This window comes from Pogona vitticeps, chromosome 9 (genome assembly GCF_051106095.1).
Source record: "Pogona vitticeps strain Pit_001003342236 chromosome 9, PviZW2.1, whole genome shotgun sequence".
NCBI classification, from domain to species: Eukaryota; Metazoa; Chordata; class Lepidosauria; order Squamata; family Agamidae; genus Pogona; species Pogona vitticeps.
In genome coordinates, this window is record NC_135791.1 from 6,816,601 (window position 1) to 6,835,599 (window position 18,999).

At 40.6% G+C, this 18,999-nt stretch overlaps 1 protein-coding gene across 2 annotated transcripts in view; it reads right to left on the reverse strand.

The window, feature by feature from the left end:
- The window catches only part of MACO1 (macoilin 1), a 63,352-nt gene extending 44,353 nt beyond the window's left edge, over positions 1–18,999 (reverse strand). The window contains exon 1 of one of the 2 annotated variants that reach the window (XM_072980322.2): positions 18,718–18,999. In XM_072980322.2, coding sequence (XP_072836423.1) covers positions 18,718–18,797 — 80 coding nt within the window. In that variant the 5' untranslated portion in view covers positions 18,798–18,999. The remainder of the gene's footprint in view (positions 1–18,717) is intronic. The other variant, XM_072980323.2, reaches the window with a different exon arrangement.

Consider the following 18,999-nt stretch of genomic DNA (forward strand, 5'->3'; position numbering starts at 1 on the left):
TTAATGCTTTTTATTTAACCTTTTGTTGCATGATGGGAATAGAGTTAAGAGTAAGGAAAGACAGTGTGGATGACTGTTGAAGAGCAATGGCCCAGATTCCTTACCTATTTGCTTATGTGAATATTCCCCCTCCCATGGTGCCTTTACCAACCACAGAAATATTTGACTTGCAGGAAAGCAACTGATCAACCATCCTGATAAAGGAGAAAATTGCATTTTATGTCTTTCAGATGTGTGTGAAAAGTACAGAAAGAAGGCTCCTCATCAGCGGTCATATGAGCACATCAATGTAGGGTTGTTCTCTGGTTTGTTGTACAGAAAGTAATGATGACAGAGGGAACAAGGTGCCCTTTTTAAGTGTTTGCCTCTTGATAAACCCATTGTCAGGACAATGGGCTAAATACAATGCTAGTCCCCACTAGAATAGCTCTACTGAAATAAATTATATTTGTTAATCACCAGTAACCAAAGTTCCCTTGATTTCAGTGGCCTGCTCTCACTGGGACTAACAATGGAGGGAGTTTTAAAAGAGGTAGCCGTGTTAGTCCCTCCTAGCATATCAGGAAAAAAAGATACCTAATGTGAAATGAAAGACATAGACTTGTTCACGAAAGCTCACGTTAAAACACAGCAGTTAGTCTTTATGGTACCACAATGCTTTTGTCTTCTTTATTTGTTATTTTCTTTTGTTTCTGCCTAATGTACTGGATGGAGTGTCATGTGCTCACCAAGTGTTAATTCACTGCTGCTCACACAGACACCCAAATTTCAATATTGCATACTTAGTAAAATCCTTCTTCGATCCTCAGCAGAACTTTTGCCCTATTTCATCATTATTCCATTGTGTCTTACCCTTTATGACAACAAATCTGGCAACACTCTGTGGCTAATGTCTGCATGCTGAAGTGCCACCCTTCTTTATTAGGTACAATTAAGCTCAGCCATGTTCTTGCTGTAGCTCTTAGGATACTATCATGATAACATCATATTTGGACATAGCTATCCAGTGCCATCTCCTACTGTACCTCACTGAAACAGAGAGGATTCTACATTTCAGCAACCACAGCTTTCAACAGCTGGTAGCAGCCACTTCTCAACTTCTGATTGTATCTCATTGATCTTTCTAGGAATAGCCACAAGGTGCTTTGATTTTGATAGCTGGTGTCTCAATGTACCTACTTACAGCAGATGCTCATTACACAGGAATACTATTGAAACCCCTTACAGTTCTCTTTAGAAAGTTTCAAATGGCATATGATCTCCCTTTGACAAAATAAGCCAAAGTCCTACCTAATATGCTTTCAGAAGCAGCCAGTCAGTTACCTCAGGAAGCTCACAAGGTGGACATGAAATTTATATTCACGTCTTTTTGACTGCCAAACATCTGGAACTCAAAGGCATACTACCCTTAAGATTCCACTGTCAGCCATCAATAGATTATTATGCATCTTTGTGACCCTTTTTAAAAAAATGTAATCCAATTAACCTATATTACTCCAATCTTTTAAATTAATTACTTACTATATGATGTGTTATATGTATAACACATGTGTTACCCATGTGCTTGCTTGTCCTGAACCCACAGTCAATTCTACTCTACTGGATGTTTTTCCATGGTGATGCTGCATGTTCTGCAATTACAGTGGACCCTCGACTTACAGACGGCTCAACTTACAGACTTTTCAAGTTACAGACTTCTCTGGTTGCAAAATTTAGGTTCGACTTGCAGCAGGAGAATCGACCTACACACCAGAAAAAAACCGAAATGGAACAAAAACGGCTGGTTGCGGCGTTAATCGGTTTTCAATGCATTGTAGGTCAATGGAGACTCAACCTACAGACTTTTCGACCTGCAGCCACCATTCCAATACGGATTAATTCCATAAGTAGAGGGTCCACTATAGAAAGAAAAAGAAAAAACAGTTTGTCTGCATCTACCTTCCATACTATAAGCTTATAAAACTTACACTATGTCTCATTATACCTCTTGTTCATATTTTCAGGCTACTATCTCAATACAAAGGAGGAAATCATCAGTACAATATGCTCAAGTGGTTACCTATGGAACAGTGCAACAATAACAAGGAGGAAAAAAAATTAAGGATGGAATCAACAGGATATAAAACAAAAGCAATCTGTCTTGACTCCCTGTGGAAAATCTTGTGAGAGATTTAATGGGTCACAAAGCCCCACAACAAAGCACATACAAAGATTTAGTACAACTGGCTGTCTTTCTCTTTTTCTGAACTATTCATTCCCAGCTTCTTCTTTCTCAAATTTTATTGTATCTGATCTCTGAAGAGAAGGAATGCTGTTAAAAGTTTAGTTTACTGCTCTTCCGGCAAATATTATCTTTCCATATAAAAACCCTTTCTCTCAATCCCACCAACCTTATGTTTCTACACCAAGACATGCATGGTGCAAATACAGAAGAGTGTCTTTTCAGTGGTTACTCCCAGGCTACAGAATTCCCGTCCATGGAAGAGCAGGCAGGCTCCCCTCCTTCTGCCAGAAGGCAAAGGCCTTCCTTTTCAGGCAGTCTTTTAATACTCAAAATTCATAAACTATTGCTGAGGAAGAGATTTTAAAGGGGAGAACTGTCCGTTAGTTCTCTTAAAATGTAATTTTTAACTGGCTTTAAATATTCTGCCTTCTAATAATTACTATTTTAATTGTTTTTAATAATATTTATATTTTATAAATGTTTTAATATTCATATTTTTAAAAAAAAAACATTTGTATAAGCCACTCTGAGGTCCTCTACAGGAAAAAGGGCAGGGTAAAAATTAAATGTACAATAAATAAAAACTATGTTTTTCACAGTGCTGGTCTTTGACTGTAAAAAATCCAATTCTATGTTTTTCATGAGCTCAACAACAAAAACAAAAGTGGAATTATTCCATATAAGAGAGTGTGGCATGAGCACAGAGCTTATTCACAAAATGCCAAAACATATTTTAGAACTGTATCCGAAGTAGTCCAACAAATCCTGTAGGTCAATTAGAGAAGTTTTGAGATTTGTTCTTCCTAAATTTACAGAACAATGTCTGAAATCCTGTTGCTTAGGATACTTAGTCCCACTGAATCCATGGAACTTTAGTGAGTCAACTCTCTATGCCAATAAAGGTCTGATTGATTGATTGATTGATTGAGTCAACTCCAACTTTAGCATAGTCATAGAGCAGGCCCATTTGAATCAATGGAACTTACTGAGCAGTTGACCCATCAAATTCCCACTGATTTCATGGGTCTACTCTAATGCAACTTGATATACCATACTTGGAATCTCACCCAATGTATTACTGTATCGAGGTGTAAAATAATTATGCTGCATGTGAATAGAATTTTATTTAACTGGAAACAAAGGCAGAACTCTGGAACACTGAACACAATGCTTGTGGTTATAGATAAAACAAGGTAGTTAGCTATTAGTAGGCTGGAACTATGTAACAGCAATTAAAAAAGGGAACAGATATCACCCTAGAACAGATATCACCCTAGAATTACAAAATGGTGCATCTGGCAAGAAAATATATTATTTCACAGCACTGGAACCAGAGCAGGTGGATCTGAACCTTTTCACTATACAGCCCTGCACAACAATGAACCTGAAAAGAAATAAGAAATGCCATAAATTACCACACTAACACTTGTTGTTGAATGCTTATGTAATATTTTGAATGGCAGATTAGAAAAGTTGCTAAATCTCATTCTTTATTAAAAGGGTTGCCCTCAGGATATGATTAAGAAAAGGAGAGATGCATTAAATATACATTATAAATTATAAAGATGATCCTATTCCAATTTAGCCCATCATCTTCTCTGAACAGAAAATTAACAAATATTTTCAAAAGATTCTCAGGAGGATCTCCAGGACAAAAAGGTCCACAGGTGTAAAAATGACTCTTGAGAAATGCTTTTTCCAGGTCTTCCAGAAGAGCCTTTTGTCAAAACAAAAGTCCCCAAACACAAAAGAGGCTCTCCTTCATGTAAATTGTATTCTTTCAGTGATTGCCTAAATAGATCTTCTAAATGCAAATGATTTCATGTTTATAAAAGAGAAGTACACAAAAATTTCATGTTTTTTCATGTTTTGTTTTTTATATACTGTAATTCCTTGGTGCCCACTGTTGTCTGTCACATTTTCTGAGGAATACTTCATCAAATAGCACAACAACAATGAGAACATCTGGGGGGGGGGGAGTAAGAATTCTGAATCTGTAACAGGGCCTAGATAGCCCAGTGCTATTTTCTCTCTCTCTGTGCATGTACATTTTCTGTGGGATTTAAAAAAAAAAACTGGTTGATTTACTGTGTGTTTAGTGTCTTAGAGGTATACATATTACTGGTTTTGGGACACTATTTTGCTTGCTCCTTTGGGGGTGCATGGGTCAGGAAAATGGACTTTGTACTCATGCCACTGTGCCACATGTTGTTGCCTGCTTTTGGAATAGACTAATTCTCTGCTGCTTTGCTTCTACTTTTTTGGAATAGTTTTGAAGGGTTCTTAATGGCTTCTGGAGAACAAGAAACAAGAACAGAAATCCCAAAAGAAGCATTTCCTTTCATGTTAAATGAAAGGATCAATGCATGAAAAATATGAAAATGAAAGAGGCAAGCCCAAAAGAATCTGAAATGAAAGAAATATGAAAATTTACACCATGCACATCTCTGCAGGTGTTTATTTAACAACAAGTAAATGCTCCTCAGCTTCAGCTCTGATTATATAAAAACACAACTCGGCTGAAATACAGAAGAGATGAGAAAATACAAAGATTCAGCCTCCAACTAAAATTAAAAATAAGCAATATATATAATTCATTTTTTGAGAGAGAGAAAAGTGAATATACAAAGATTCCTTATACACTATATACTAAACAAGAATTTGCTTTCTGTGATGTAAGGGAACAGATCTTGGTCATCACTTATTCATAAACATAATCATGACCCTTTTCTCCTCCTGCACTAGATATCACTATGTAAATCAGCCTGATCCTTCCATTCAGTTGTGTGACAGGCCATAGGCAAAATAATTTGTGTGTGAATGATTGTTCTCTCCACCATGTAAATGACATGTCCAACATCATGCCACTCAGCTTAGCTGAGCAGTGGCCTGTTGAAGGAAGCATGATTTTCAAGATAATTCAGCAGAAGCTAAACTTAACAGTGATTTTGCAAAGACCGTCACACGGTCTCTGAGGGCTACAAATGGCTTGCAAGTTATCCACATATGTGCTAACACATCCTATTCTAAACAAAAGAAGCCCAGGATTGATCCTTGAACCTCTTTTACACAAAACCATGTGCTCCACCACTTAGCTAATAAACCAATCATCAATAAAAATTGGGTATACAGTATAAGCAATGTAACATACCACAATTCCACCTTATCAGAGAGATGTCTGTTTACTGAGGAAGCCAGATATATAGATATGTATGAAATAATAGCCACCTCACTTCTTATACGCAAGAGATAATTGCTCTTACTACAATGTAGGAAGAGCCTTCTGATACTACATATCTGTCACACCTGCTAATTTTAATACTACACTGTGTTATGAATACGCCCAAAATGTAGCCCTAAAAAGTCTGTTGACTGTGGCCTTGCCTATGGACATTCTATTTGAAAAGAGAATGAACAATTATCTATCAGTATCACAAAAATAATAAATAAAATGCCCCAGAGTACTACATCACCTCCATTCTGAAGGAAATCAACCCTGAGTGCTCACTGGAAGGAGAGACCCTGAAGTTGAGGATCCAATACTTGGCTGTCTCATGAGAAGAGAAGACTCCCTGGAAAAGACGCTGATGTTGGGAAAGTGTGAAGGCAAGAGGAGAAGGGGATGACAGAGGATGAGATGTATGGGCAGTGTCATCTAAACTACCAACATGAATTTGACCCAACTCCGGGAGGCAGTGGAAGACAGGAGGGCCTGGCATGCTCTGGTCCATGGGGTCACAAAGAGTCGGACAAGACTGAACGGCTAAACAACAACATCACCAGAAAACCACCCAAAGTCACACACACACCGCTCCTCTTGTAGAACAAAATAAACAGTCATACAAGCAAAACACCATCTGAACTAATGCAGTTAGGAAAAAATAAAAGCCCCCAATGGCAGAGGGGAAATCTGGATGGGCTGATTTGAAATAGACCTTCATGTGATCATAGAAAAATACTTCAAATTCCGGAGCAAACTTCAAAGTATTTGCAAATGTAGTCATACACTCAAGGCTTGGATTGAGGCTTGGTAGTTACAGGGAAGACGTAGATCCATGGAATCTCACATGAGAGTGGGAAGATAGGTAGATAAAGCACTCTACCACCCCACTGCAGTAGGCAAAAAAAATTAAAAAAATTAAAATACAAGTAGACAGCCAAAGGAAGGGGAAGCCCCCTCCTCCCTATTAGCATAAACATCTTAAATGCTGCTGTGAGATGGATGGAATAATCTGCTAGTCCTGTCAAGTTAGTATAATAAATAAAAATTGTAGACTAGTAACATTTGTGGGCTTTACATGGCTGAACTGGCAAGTAAATTAGGGGCATAGGCTAGATGTACAGTGGTGCCTCGCTAGACGATGATAATCTGTTCCACTGAAATCGCTCTTTAGCGAAATCATTGTCTAGTGAAAAGCACTTCCCCATTGGAATGCATTGAAACCTGTTTAATGAGTTCCAATGGGGAAGAATCATCATTGTCTAGCGAAAATCGGCCATAGGAAAGCTGCTTTGCGAACCGCCAATCAGCTGTTTAAATCGCTGTCTTGTGAAGCTTAGGTCCCGAAAACACCTGTTTTGCGAGCACAGAGGGAGCTGCGAAAATTGTCGTCCAGCAAAAATCGGTTTGCGAAGCAGGGACCAAACATTGTCCAGCGAAATTTCCCCATAGGAATCACTGTTTTGTGAATCGCTGTAGCGATCGCAAAAAGTCAATGTCTAGCGAAAAAACTGTCACGCGGGGTAACTGTCTAGCAAGGCACCACTATAAATTGATTTTAAGCTAAGAACAATGAGTATAAAGGGGCACCTTACATCATTAAAAGACAATATTAAACCTAGGCACAATATGTATACAAATGGAAAATACAATAAAAAACCTCTAAAAATTACACAAAGTTAGCTAGCTACTGAGGGAAGGCTTGCCTGAAGAGAAAGGTCTTTGCCTGCTTGCAGAAGGATAGCTAAGATGGTGTCAGTGGCCTCCTGTGGGAGGGAGTCCCAAAGTCTGGGACAAGCAACAGTGAAGGCTCTCCTGTGTCCCCACCAAGCACACCTGTGAGGATGGTGAGACCAAGAGAAAGGCCTCTTCTGAACGGCAGCCAGTGAAGATGCTGTAACAGGGGGTGTTATGTAGCCAGACCCAGTCAACAGTCTGACTACTGCATTTCGGACCGACTGAAGTTTCCTGACATCTTTCATTGGTAGTCCCACATAGTGTGCGCTATAGTAATCCAGGGAAGTAACTAGGGCATGTGTGACAGAAGGCAGATCAGATCTCTCAAAAGACAGACGTAGTTGGCGCACTAGTTTTAACTGTGCAAATGCGCTCCTGGCCACTGCCAAGACCTCAGCTCCAGACCTGTTTTTCAAGTGGGAGTGTAATCCCATCCATGTACAGGCTGCATCCCTATTCCGTGGTCTGCCTTTCGACTGGCCAGACATCAAAAACTGTTTAAGTACATGCTCACTTATCCCAAAGGGGGGGGGGAGTGAACTCTTAACTTTGGCTAGACCATACCACTCATTTTTATTTTAGATATAAGTAAATTATGAAACATTATAACAGAAATGTCTCAATTAATGATGCATGTGAAGAGGAAAAAAATCAAGAAAACTGTATGGATGTAGGGCAGAAAATATGGTACTCAAATTAATGTTCACTTTTTTGGGAGGGGAGAATTACACAAGACATAATTCTTGCATAGTTATATTACTTTTTTATTATAATGTTTTTAAATATTACAGAAGGTCTAGCTTGCAACCTAGCACACACACAGCATAGGTAATAATGGGCTCCCTCATCACACACTGCAAGTAATTATTGGCTACCATTGACCTAGTAAGAAGATATACAAACAGGCTCCTAGGGTAAGATTGAATCTAACATCAAAATGAAAAATAAGATCTTTTCTACAGATGGCATATTATTCTAATTAAATTATATGTATGATGCAAATTTTATTATGCTTCATTATTTTATATATTTGTTGAAATGTATAAGCCACTCATACTTAATCCCTAATAAAGGAATTATGTTGAATTCTCTAATCTACAGGCTTTCCTATAGACTATCCTTTTTAAGATTCTGTACTTTAACCTTGGTAGACATATTTCAGCTTCTCCAAAATGATCCCCAAATTTTAATGCCAAATTCTGTAAAACTACAGATCCTTTAAGAACAGGTTTAGCTCACAGGGTTAGAAGATAGGGATTGACAGTTTGAATCCCCAGGACAGTGGCCAGCTGAGATCACCTGGAATGTGCTCAGCTGACATGGTTGAGTGCTTTGCTGTTTGTGTGGCTTTGGGCAAGCTGCATAGTCCTGGAGCATCACCACTAGGAAGCCCTGGTGAAGCACCACTGAGTACTTCATACCTAGAAAATCATGGGAAGGTTACCATAAACTGGAATCAACTTGAGCCACTCTGGAGAAATGTGGCATACTACTACTACTACTACTACTACTACTACTACTACTACTACTACTACTACTACTACTACTATTATTATTATTATTATTATTATTATTATTATTATTATTATTATAAATTACTGCTACATAATTTTAGGTTCTATTGCTATTGTTTTGTTAATAGGATTTTTAGGCTCTATCAGGGGCACAGCATCCCAGTGTTTCAAGCTCTGGAAATGTTTGAGGAAAAATATATCTTCATTACAAGGAACTCAGCAGTACAACAACAGCAACAGTCTTTGAGTGGATGAGAAAAGGCCAATAAATATAAATAAACCAAACTAACTGCAACAATCACTATACAACTTTCTACTCAGGCCCTGATATTTTAACTACCTTATCAGTAAAAAACAACCATGTACAGTACATGGCTAATATGGTGGAATAAAGTCTAAAGTATACGAGAAGTGTTGGAAAACAGAAACTGGAATTGAAATTATTAGTATCTAATCCATAATTCTGCAGAATCCCTTCAACAGTTTTTTCTCTACTTGCTCATCTCTGACAGTCCTGTCTTCATGTAAAACAGCAGAGAGAAATATATAAATTCACCTTTTTAAATTTTTACTGGAAGAGCTCTATAAATTTACTCACTTTTTTCACAGAAAAGCCTTTAAACCACTGGGTTAACATGTCTGTTTCTTCTGCTATAACTACAGTGACCCCTCAAGATTTAGCTATCCAAAGAATTAGATAAGATTTTTATAGACATACTGTACAGTTGTGACCAGGAAAGTAAATATTCTGTTCTCTCTTGTCACACAGTTCAAAGTGTTTCCCCTACCATGTATCCTGAATTAAATGTATGCTTATTATGTTTTATACAAAGGTTTCTACCACTTTAGGACAGGTCAGGAATATGCCCCATTCAACTTGAAAGTCTATAAACTATGAATAATTTGATTATATGCAGCTTCCTTGTTGTGCCATGACCTACTGAGCCAGTGTAGGTGAAAGAAGAAAGGAGGAGGAAAAGCACAGAAAACAAAAATTTAGAAAAGCCTATTTGATAAACATCAAAGAGACTAATCCCCAATAGCACACTCTTCCTCTTTCTGAAATGGCAACCTGCAACCTGCCAAAGAGACATGCTTGTAAAAACTATCAGTAAGAAAAAGAAGCATCAAAAGGAAGACAAGAGTTGCAGTCCAAGTAAAACAAGTTATAAAAGCAGCAGGATGCTTTAGTATTGCAGACATATGTGGGGTTGGCACACTGGAAAATGACAACAAGAATCAAAGTCCTGGCATTCTATTAGACAGAATCAAAGCTTCCTCTTAACAAAGCAGCTGAGATGCAACTCAAGGGATGAGTGAGTTCTGGAATAGCCCTTTAATGTAATGACTGGAAATTCAACAGAATGCTTCTATGAAATGTTACTTGCCATGCAAAGCAAGGCACTTCGTAAAGCGCATTCACTTGTTGACTTAGTTATCCCCCAAAACACGTTTTATAGTGCCAAAAGGAAATTAATATTTTAGAACAGAAATACAAATAAATCAATGAATACAGCAAAATTGCATATGGAGAAGCAAGGTTGCAGCTTGCATCATTCAAACTACAAACATCAATGACACACATTTTTGAAGTATTATTTATATAAGAAGTGCCAGCCCTCCAGCATATAACATGTCAAGGATCACCCAAATGGTAATGACCAAGGGAGCAGTAGCCTATGAGTGTTAACTTTACACAAGTGGCTCGTTTCTTATCCAGCCAGCTGGGCAATCATACTTCAGTCTTCTCAGGACTGGACAGAGACCTCTGCATCATCACAGAAGCTGTTATCGTATTCCTTTCCATTCCTTCCTTCAGAACTGTAGGCAGCTTGGCCCCAAAACAACACCTACCGTATTTTTCGCTCCATAAGACGCACCTTTCCATAAGACGCACCAATTTTTTAGGAGAAGAAAACAGGAAAATATAATCTGTTTTCTTTGCTCCATAAGACGCACAGACTTTCCACCCCCCTGTTTTGTGGGGGGAAAGTGTGTCTTATGGTGCGAAAAATACGGTAACTCTCAGATAGTCTGTACTGAACTTAAAGGCTGTTCTGGGCCTCGGACCCTGAGCAATTTCAATCCAGACCACTTGGCTAAAGAGGTTGTCCAGCCAAGTTTAAAATGTAAAGGAATTCAGACTGCAAAAGAATGTCTTATATATAGAAACAGGAACACTAAAAACAAACTGATGAACTGCAATCTACACACGGCACTAAAGAGACATCCAGGCAGGAATGTCAGTGCATTAATATTCACCATAAAAGGATCCTCAGAAGATGTGAATATCTATCATATATGTATTGGCTTCTACCTACTACCCAGTGCATATGCAGTTCCCCAGTGAACTATAAATAGAAGCAGTACATTATCACAGCCTATGATTTTCAACAATCTGCTTTTCAGCTTTCTGAACATCTAAAATTTCCCTCAAGAATGTTTTAGCTGTGCAATAGAGTTCAACATTCCTCTCACTTTCTTTCTGCTAAGGAAGAAATCCAGAATTTACTATCATCTCACCTTGACCATTAGATTCAAAAAGTTATGCCTGTGCCTAAAAACGTACTTAATGACTTACCATTTAAGGAAGGATGAGAGCTTGATTCTTAAACTAAAACATACTAGGATTTGCTCTGATTCAGTATAGTTTAGGTCAATTAGTTTTGCAGTTCCAGTGCAACATTAATTTAAAGCACTGCTTGATTTTGATATCTAACTTGTAATTTTGAAATACTAGTGAAATTTTATTTAGAAAATGTAATTATATACAGTATCATTAAATGTGGGAATGCAATTCATTTGTATTCAGTTTTCTGCAACAGTTGCAAAAAGTAACTAGAGTTGATACCCCTACATAGGAAGGTCTGTGATCATGTCTACAGTCTTGCCCTAATCCTTAAATTATAATATTTTAATCTTATGAAAAAAATTACAAAAGATTTTAATGTTAATATGCTAATAGTCTGCAGTTACCATTGAAATGCAAGTTTACCAGCATCAGAGCAAGCTTACGCCAAAAGTGGACCCTCAATCAAGTGACCTGGCTGATATTAAAAATTAAATCAAATTAGACATTGCATTAAAATATAAGTTTCTAAGGTGCCTCAACATGTTTGTGTTTTTTGTTTTTTATTCTTTCCCCTTTTGAGTTTGCCTGTTATGCTTGCTGAATTAGGTTACAGTAGCCATTCTCTCTTCCCCTCACCTATAAACCTATCTTTTTGGCATTGGTGTTTACCTATGATTACTAACCAAGTTGTTGGATACAAGGCTAATCTAAGTAGCTCTTTAATCCCAGACTTCAAATGTGGAGACAACAGATCAGCATGCATTTTTAAACTTTTTAAACTTTCTTCATGCCAAACTTCACTGACAAAACAGTACAGATAAGACTAGTTTTTTTAAAGACTACTTTCAACAATAGTAGCAACATGTATATAATCCTTTACAATCCTTCAAAATACTTCAGATCTATTGTCTCATTAAGTCTTACAACAGCTCTTCAAAGTATGTCACTATTAAATTATGCATCACCAAGACTGGGGGGGGGGGGTGTAGTAGTAGGAGAATCACAGAAAGCCATCTTGCTGACAGCACCTGGCACGCTTATAGTGAAACTGGGTTTTGAACTAGAAACTAGTGAGGTTTGATGGTTAGAAAATTGGGTTCTGGTCAGAAGCATCAAAATGCAAATCCCCATTTATAAAGTTAAACAGCTGACCTCCAGCCAATCACTCTTTCACAGTAATCTCCTTCACAAAGTTGTTGTAAGGAGGATAAAAATAACACACACATGCCTGTATCTCCATAATCTCAAGTGAGAAAATTAATTTTTAAATAAATATTTCTTCCAATTTTTAATTGGATTTAACTATTAAGCAACAAATTCTCATATTTTCTTGTCTGTTTTATATCAAATATATATTTTTATCAGAGATTATTTAATTCTTTCATCTCAGTTGGAAATTGGTACAACTTACTCTAGAAATAAGGTCAGGAAAAAAAAGCCAGTTAGATTATTCAACATATTACGGTTTACCACAAACATGAATGGGGAAAGGTAGAGGGTGCTCCACACTAATCCACAACATTTTGTTATTTCTTACATGCTTAATAGTTCCTTTGTCTACCAGCCTAGAAGTATTTCCTTCCAACCCTCAGGCAACTGTGCTGTTTGTTTACCTACAATATCTTTTCAAACTAAGGCCAGAAAATGGAAAAATGAAATGAAAGGTAAAATGAGTATCTTCTGTAAGATTAGGATTAAAGTAGTATAAGGACCTACCTGTGGAAAAGGTTAACATCACACGTTATATCCTTAATAAATACAGTGGTGCCTCGCATAGCGAGGTTAATCCATTCCGGATTAACCTTCGCCATGCGAAAACATTGCTAAACGGGAATGAAAAAGCCACAGAAACGCACTGAACTTCGTTCAATGCGTTCCTATGGCTTTAAAACTCACCGTTAAGCGATGTTCTGTCATAGCGCTGCCATTTTCGCGCCCTCGGTAAGCAAGGGCAGGGCGCGAAAATGCGGCGCGGACCTTCCGGCGGCCATTTTGGAACCGCCGATCAGCTGTTCTCCCGGCTTCGTTATGCGATATTCGCTAAGCGAAACGCTTAGCGAATATCGCAAAGCGAAAAATCCCCATAGGGGCCATCGCTGAGCGAATGCTCCAGCGATGGCCCAGAGCGCCTCGTTAAGCAATTTCATCGCTCAGCGAGGCGCTCGTTAAGCGAGGCACCACTGTATATGAATGAAGTGAAAAATATGTAGGTAAAAGGGGGGGAGAGAAAAGGAAAAATTAACACAGCACATAAAAGCTAACAGATTTATTTCAATGTGAGCTTTTGTAGATGAACATCCACTTCTTCAGACACAGAAGGCAGTGTCAGTGTCTGAAAAAAAGATTTTGATCCATGACAGCTCATAGTGAAACAAATCTCTTAAAGTGCTGCAAAACTTTGCCTCCCAAATCCTCTAGTTGTACCTATATGCTCAGATGGACTAACCAAGTTACTCTGAAAATGAAACAGTATATGCTGACCAGGTCACACATGTAAATTGACTGTAAACCTTGTAATTCTTAGACCCTATTTGCAAAAAATAATTGCTAAGTAATGTTAAGCTGCTATGACCTGGCAAAGCAGCAAAGCAGGATTTGTGCTGAAATATGGGCAATGATCCCAAAGATTCCATGGCACTCTCTGTAGAATGTAGGCAATGAACCTGCACTGCATATACAGAGAGAAAAGTAAACATACAGTACATGCATATATACATGCACACACATAGGACCAGTGGCCCCCACACAAAGTTCTCACATAAAAAACAAAACAAAACTACATTTATAAAACATCTATAGTCATGAGAGGATATACTAGTTCATAATATAAAAGTACGGGGGGGGGAGTAAGCTTTACAGATGTTGTCTACAAACATGTAGGTTCCTGTGAATTAAGCTGTTGGGAGGTTCTCTGCCCATTTGTGTTATGTTTCTGCTACTACCTAAAACAGCCATATAAGCACTGCACATGCCCAGAAGCAGCAAGCAAAGGAGCACTGTAACTTGCGAAACAGCATCATCAACAGCCACAAAGTTCAAGAACCTGTATAAGACCAAAGGTTTTTTAATTGGGTATATGATAATCCTATGAACTCTCATGATGTATTGTCTTGACCGGTTTAAAAGACAGACCTTCCCCTTAAATCAGTTCAGTAAAAGAGGATTCATACCCTATATGGATTCAAAGACAGGAATTATAAGCCACAAATCTCATACTCAATTATTGTAAGCCGCCCAGAGACCTCTGGGTAGAGTGGGCGGCATATAAATTAAATAAATAAATAAATACTGAAGCCAATCTGCTAGTTTTTAAAATGTCACAGGACTTTGTTCATTATTTTACTCTATACTGTGAATATTCTTGTTCAATATCTTGAACTATCATTATCTGCATTAATAACATACTGGTAAAGAATTATCAAACTGCCAATAATCATTGTCACCTTTCCGCCCCCATCTCATTTGGTTCTCCTCCCCACTACTAAGTACTCTGTGTCACATATAGTGACTTCAAGAGGGCAAAGTCTCTTGATAGAAAAATAGACTAGTCTCAAACACTTTATATTTCGAGACTGTTATGTCAGTAAGTCTGTTATGTCACTCCTCTGAAGACAGAAATGATCATTTTCAAAGCTCCTGTACTTAAATTCGAACCAACCTAAGTCTCTAGGAAAACAAGCTGCTTTAGGCTTGACCAATAAGAAGCGCAGCATTGCCTGCCAGAACTTTGCATCTATTAGGTCCCTTGTAACTGCGCAAACTAACAGCGTCTGACCACATCTACAAATTAGGCATGATTTTAATATCTGAGCAACCATAGAACTGTAACTCGCAGCTGTAAAGAGAGAACACCAAAATGCTCTGCTAGCCAGAAAGGTCTTTGTATACAACCAGCAACTTTGCGTACAATCAGTACTTTAAAACCTAGTATCTGGCCATGAACTTCATCAATACAAGAGGAGGGATTTAGGAGATACATGATGGAAATGGTACCGTTATGAAAACCAACTATGTAACTATAGCCTGGGACAAATGTATGAATTAAGAATCCCTAGAAGAAATACTATATTCACACAGAAGATGAAAATAACCTCAGGAACATCTCAGATAACTTTTCATCCACAAAAAACACTGACACAATGATAGGCGCAGAAGGGTGATGAGAGGAGCAGCACAAGAGAGAAATTAAAATGGGAATAGTGGTCTGAAGAGGATCTGTTACAAGGAAAAGACTGTCATTTGAAATATTACAAAGAAGTGCTGAAAGGCAAGAAGGATCAGTAGCATTTGCAAATGCATTTTGAACTCATCATCATGAAATTTTGAGCATATATTCTAGGAAAGAACATTGAAGAAAAGAAACAACACACACAAAAAGAACTTAGGGCAGAGGTGGGTTCTGAAGACATTTGCCCTCGTCAGTATAGTCAATGGTGAATAAAATTGTGGACTTTAATCCATCTGGAGGAGTTACCATTGCCCACCCTTCACTTAGGGTGAAGAAAACTCACTGAAGTATTATAATGGTAGCATTCTAGATGGCTGCCAGCATCTGGAGTACATGCTTGAGTGGGGAGAAGGCTCTAGTAAATTGTTTAGGAGGAGAAAACAAAATATGTGGGGACACTCTAGACTACATCTCTAAGCACTGGCTATACTAGTTCAGATTGTTAGCAGTTATAAGCATATTGTGAGAGCAGACCTTTGCCCAACAGTGACCCCCAACCTTGGATCTCCAGATGTTTTTGGACTACAACTCCCAGAACCCTTCACCATGACGTCTGCTGAACAGGATTTCTGGGAGTTGAAGTACAAGAACATCTGGAGGCCCAAGTTTGGGGACCAGTGATCTAGAAGAATGTCTTGGGAGTACAGCTGGAGGGAAAATTGTTAAGAGTGGATATTTTATGAGGATCTTAATAAATCAGACATTTCTAATAATACTGGATGAGAAACAATTGGTAAGTCTAATAGGGAGTTCCAATGGCTATCGCTAGAGCAACATGCAAGAGAAAAGTCTGTTAGGAGTGTGTGTGAGGGAGATGTAGAGTAGGTGTAAACAATCCTAGTGAATGTTTGCAGGTGGACTCTTTTAAGATGAGGGCAAGCAAGTAAGTTGGAACAAAGGCACAAGCGTTAATGAAGAGCAGGTGAAACAGTGACACTTATAAAGCTATCAAGAGACACACAGAGGAAGACTAGCAACAAATGGAATCACTGTGAGGATTCTCGAGAAAACCGTCCAGGAGAAGTCAATGCATGGCAACCTCTTAACTCGAAAGCAGTCAGAATGGGTCAGAATGGGGTGGGAGTGGGAAGAGACAAAGGAGCTGCAAAAGCAGAAAAGCAGCAAAATTAATACTGAATGGCTTGGGATGATGGAGGTTATAGTCCAAGACATCTGGAAGACATCAAGGAAGGTGTGAGCACAGAGAGAAAAATCAGAGTGGCAAACTCTAAAGGCCATGTAACTGTGGAAAGGAAGGTCTATGGATAGGTGAAGAAAAATAGTTAGCAGAGGCCTCTAAGGGTAGGTCTGTTAATATAACTCAAGCACAGCAACAACAGAAAGGCCAGCAAAGAAAAAACTGACAGGAGGTAGAAGTTTAGTAGCAATAATTACCGTGAATAAATGCACTTTTTATACATGTATATTTTACAATGTAATTTAAATGTGACAGTATTAACGTGATTCTTACACACTGCAACTAAGTAAAAATACAAATTGGCATGAAACGCATAGATGTCGGATGTAGCTCAGTCCCTCTCCTTGTTTTTTCTGTTTCTTCAAGGTTAATCTGAGCTGTCCGTTCTCTATTCCCAATGTCTAGATGAGCTCCCACTGCCTCTTACAGTTGCTCAACCACAACTCTAAGACCGATTCATAGAATTCTTCATGCCACTTCAGTATTCCTGCAATGCTACTAGAGAGCCATTCCTGTGAATCTCTCATTTCCAGCTAAAGCACATGGGAGTTGTCAAGCAGGTGGCTGATGATGGGGAGAAATTACAGAGCACCGCTTGCCGGCCTGACATCGCCAGATCCCAACTACTCCTTTGATCACCCTCAGTCAGCATGCAGGCTTATGGGCACTGTAGTCCCAACACCATAATGTAAACCTGGCAAAATTGAAATGGGTGGGCGGTAGTGGTGGTGAAGGCATACTCGGCTTGGGGTGGCGGTAACTTCAAAGGGAGGGAGGTTTCACAGGGAAAAGGCGGCCCCATTTAGGCAGCCTTCTGAAAAATGGAAAAGAGATGGCCCTGAGTGTACGTATCGGGGGAGAGATTTTAAAGAAACTCATTGCACTCTTGAGTGCAAGAGTTCTCTGCTCTCTCCCCAACCTTCCCTCCTGCCCCATACTCTATATGTATGGAGCAGGGGGAAGGTTGGGGGGGGGGCAAAGTGAAAGAACCCTAGTGACACAAAACACAGGAGAGGGAACTGCACATTTATTTTGCCCATGCCTGAAATCCCGGGGGGGGGGGAGAAAACAAGACCTGTCCGCATGTATATCTTAAGGCAGGGGTCTAGAGTGAAAACTTCCCCTGCTTGCAATGGGTGGAGGAGACCTAAGGGCAGGTGCCTCAAGGTGAGGTCTATTGCAGTCTGGGGAGAGGTCTGGACACACACACACACACACCCGTGGCTGGAGAGCCCCTGGAGTGGGCAGGCAGGGGAACCTGGCTGGTGTGTGTGTATAGGGGGGAAGAGAGAGAGAGAAAGTGTGTGTAAGGGAAGAGTGTGTGTGTGTGTGTGTGTGGCTGGTGTGTGTGTATAGGGGGGAAGAGAGAGAGAGAAAGTGTGTGTAAGGGAAGAGTGTGGGGGGGGGGGAAGAGAGAAAGAAAGTGAGGGAGGGCCGCCAGGCCCAGGAGGCGGGGAGGAGAAAGAGAGAAAGGCTCTGAGGACTCCGAAAGGCTGCCTCGGAAGCCTTTTTTTCTGAGGCGTCTTGGGAGCCCGAGGCGGGGTATGTGTGTCTGTCTGTGGAGGGGGAGAGAGAGGGAGGGAAGCCCGGCTGGCCGCCTGCCTGGCCGGCCTTCCCTCCCAGGGGACAGACCGACCGACCGACCGCGGGCCCAGGGCTCCCCCCCCCAGCCCCGTGTGAGGGGAAGCCTGAGGGAAGGCAATGGGCGGGAAGGCGCCTCAGGGCAAGAGGCGACGCGAGGAAGGCAGGGGGGGCCGGGAAGCAAGGGCTTTTTCCCAGGGGAAGGCGAAAGGGGCGGAGGCCGGCCGGTGTCCCCCCCCCCCGCTCGGCTTTCTCCCCCCCCCCCCCTCAGCGGCGGCGCCTCCCTCCGTGAGGGGAAAGCGGGCCTGAGGCGGGCGGGCGGAGGGGGCTGAGAGGCAGGAGGGCGCCGGGAAGGCGCTCCACAGATGCCGGCCGACCCACCGACCCACCGACCGGGGCGGGGCAGGGCGAGGAAAGGAGACGCAGGTGCGGCCGGGCTCTACCTGCCGTAGATCCCTTCCGTGATGCGGTTCCGCTTCAGCGGCCGCCGGAGTTTGCTGCAGTCGGCGCTCCGGCGCTTCATCCTCCCGTCCGGCCCGGCGCGAAGCCACCAACCAGGCCCGGCCCGGCCCCGGCGGCGTTGGCGTTGGAGGCGGCGGCCGCTATCGCTGCTCCTCCCGCTGCTGCTGCTGCTGCTGCAAGCGGTCCTCCTCCTCGTCCTCCTCCTCCTGCCGCCGCCGCCGCTTCGGCTGCCCTCCCCGTCCTCGCCGCCGCCGCCTCGACTT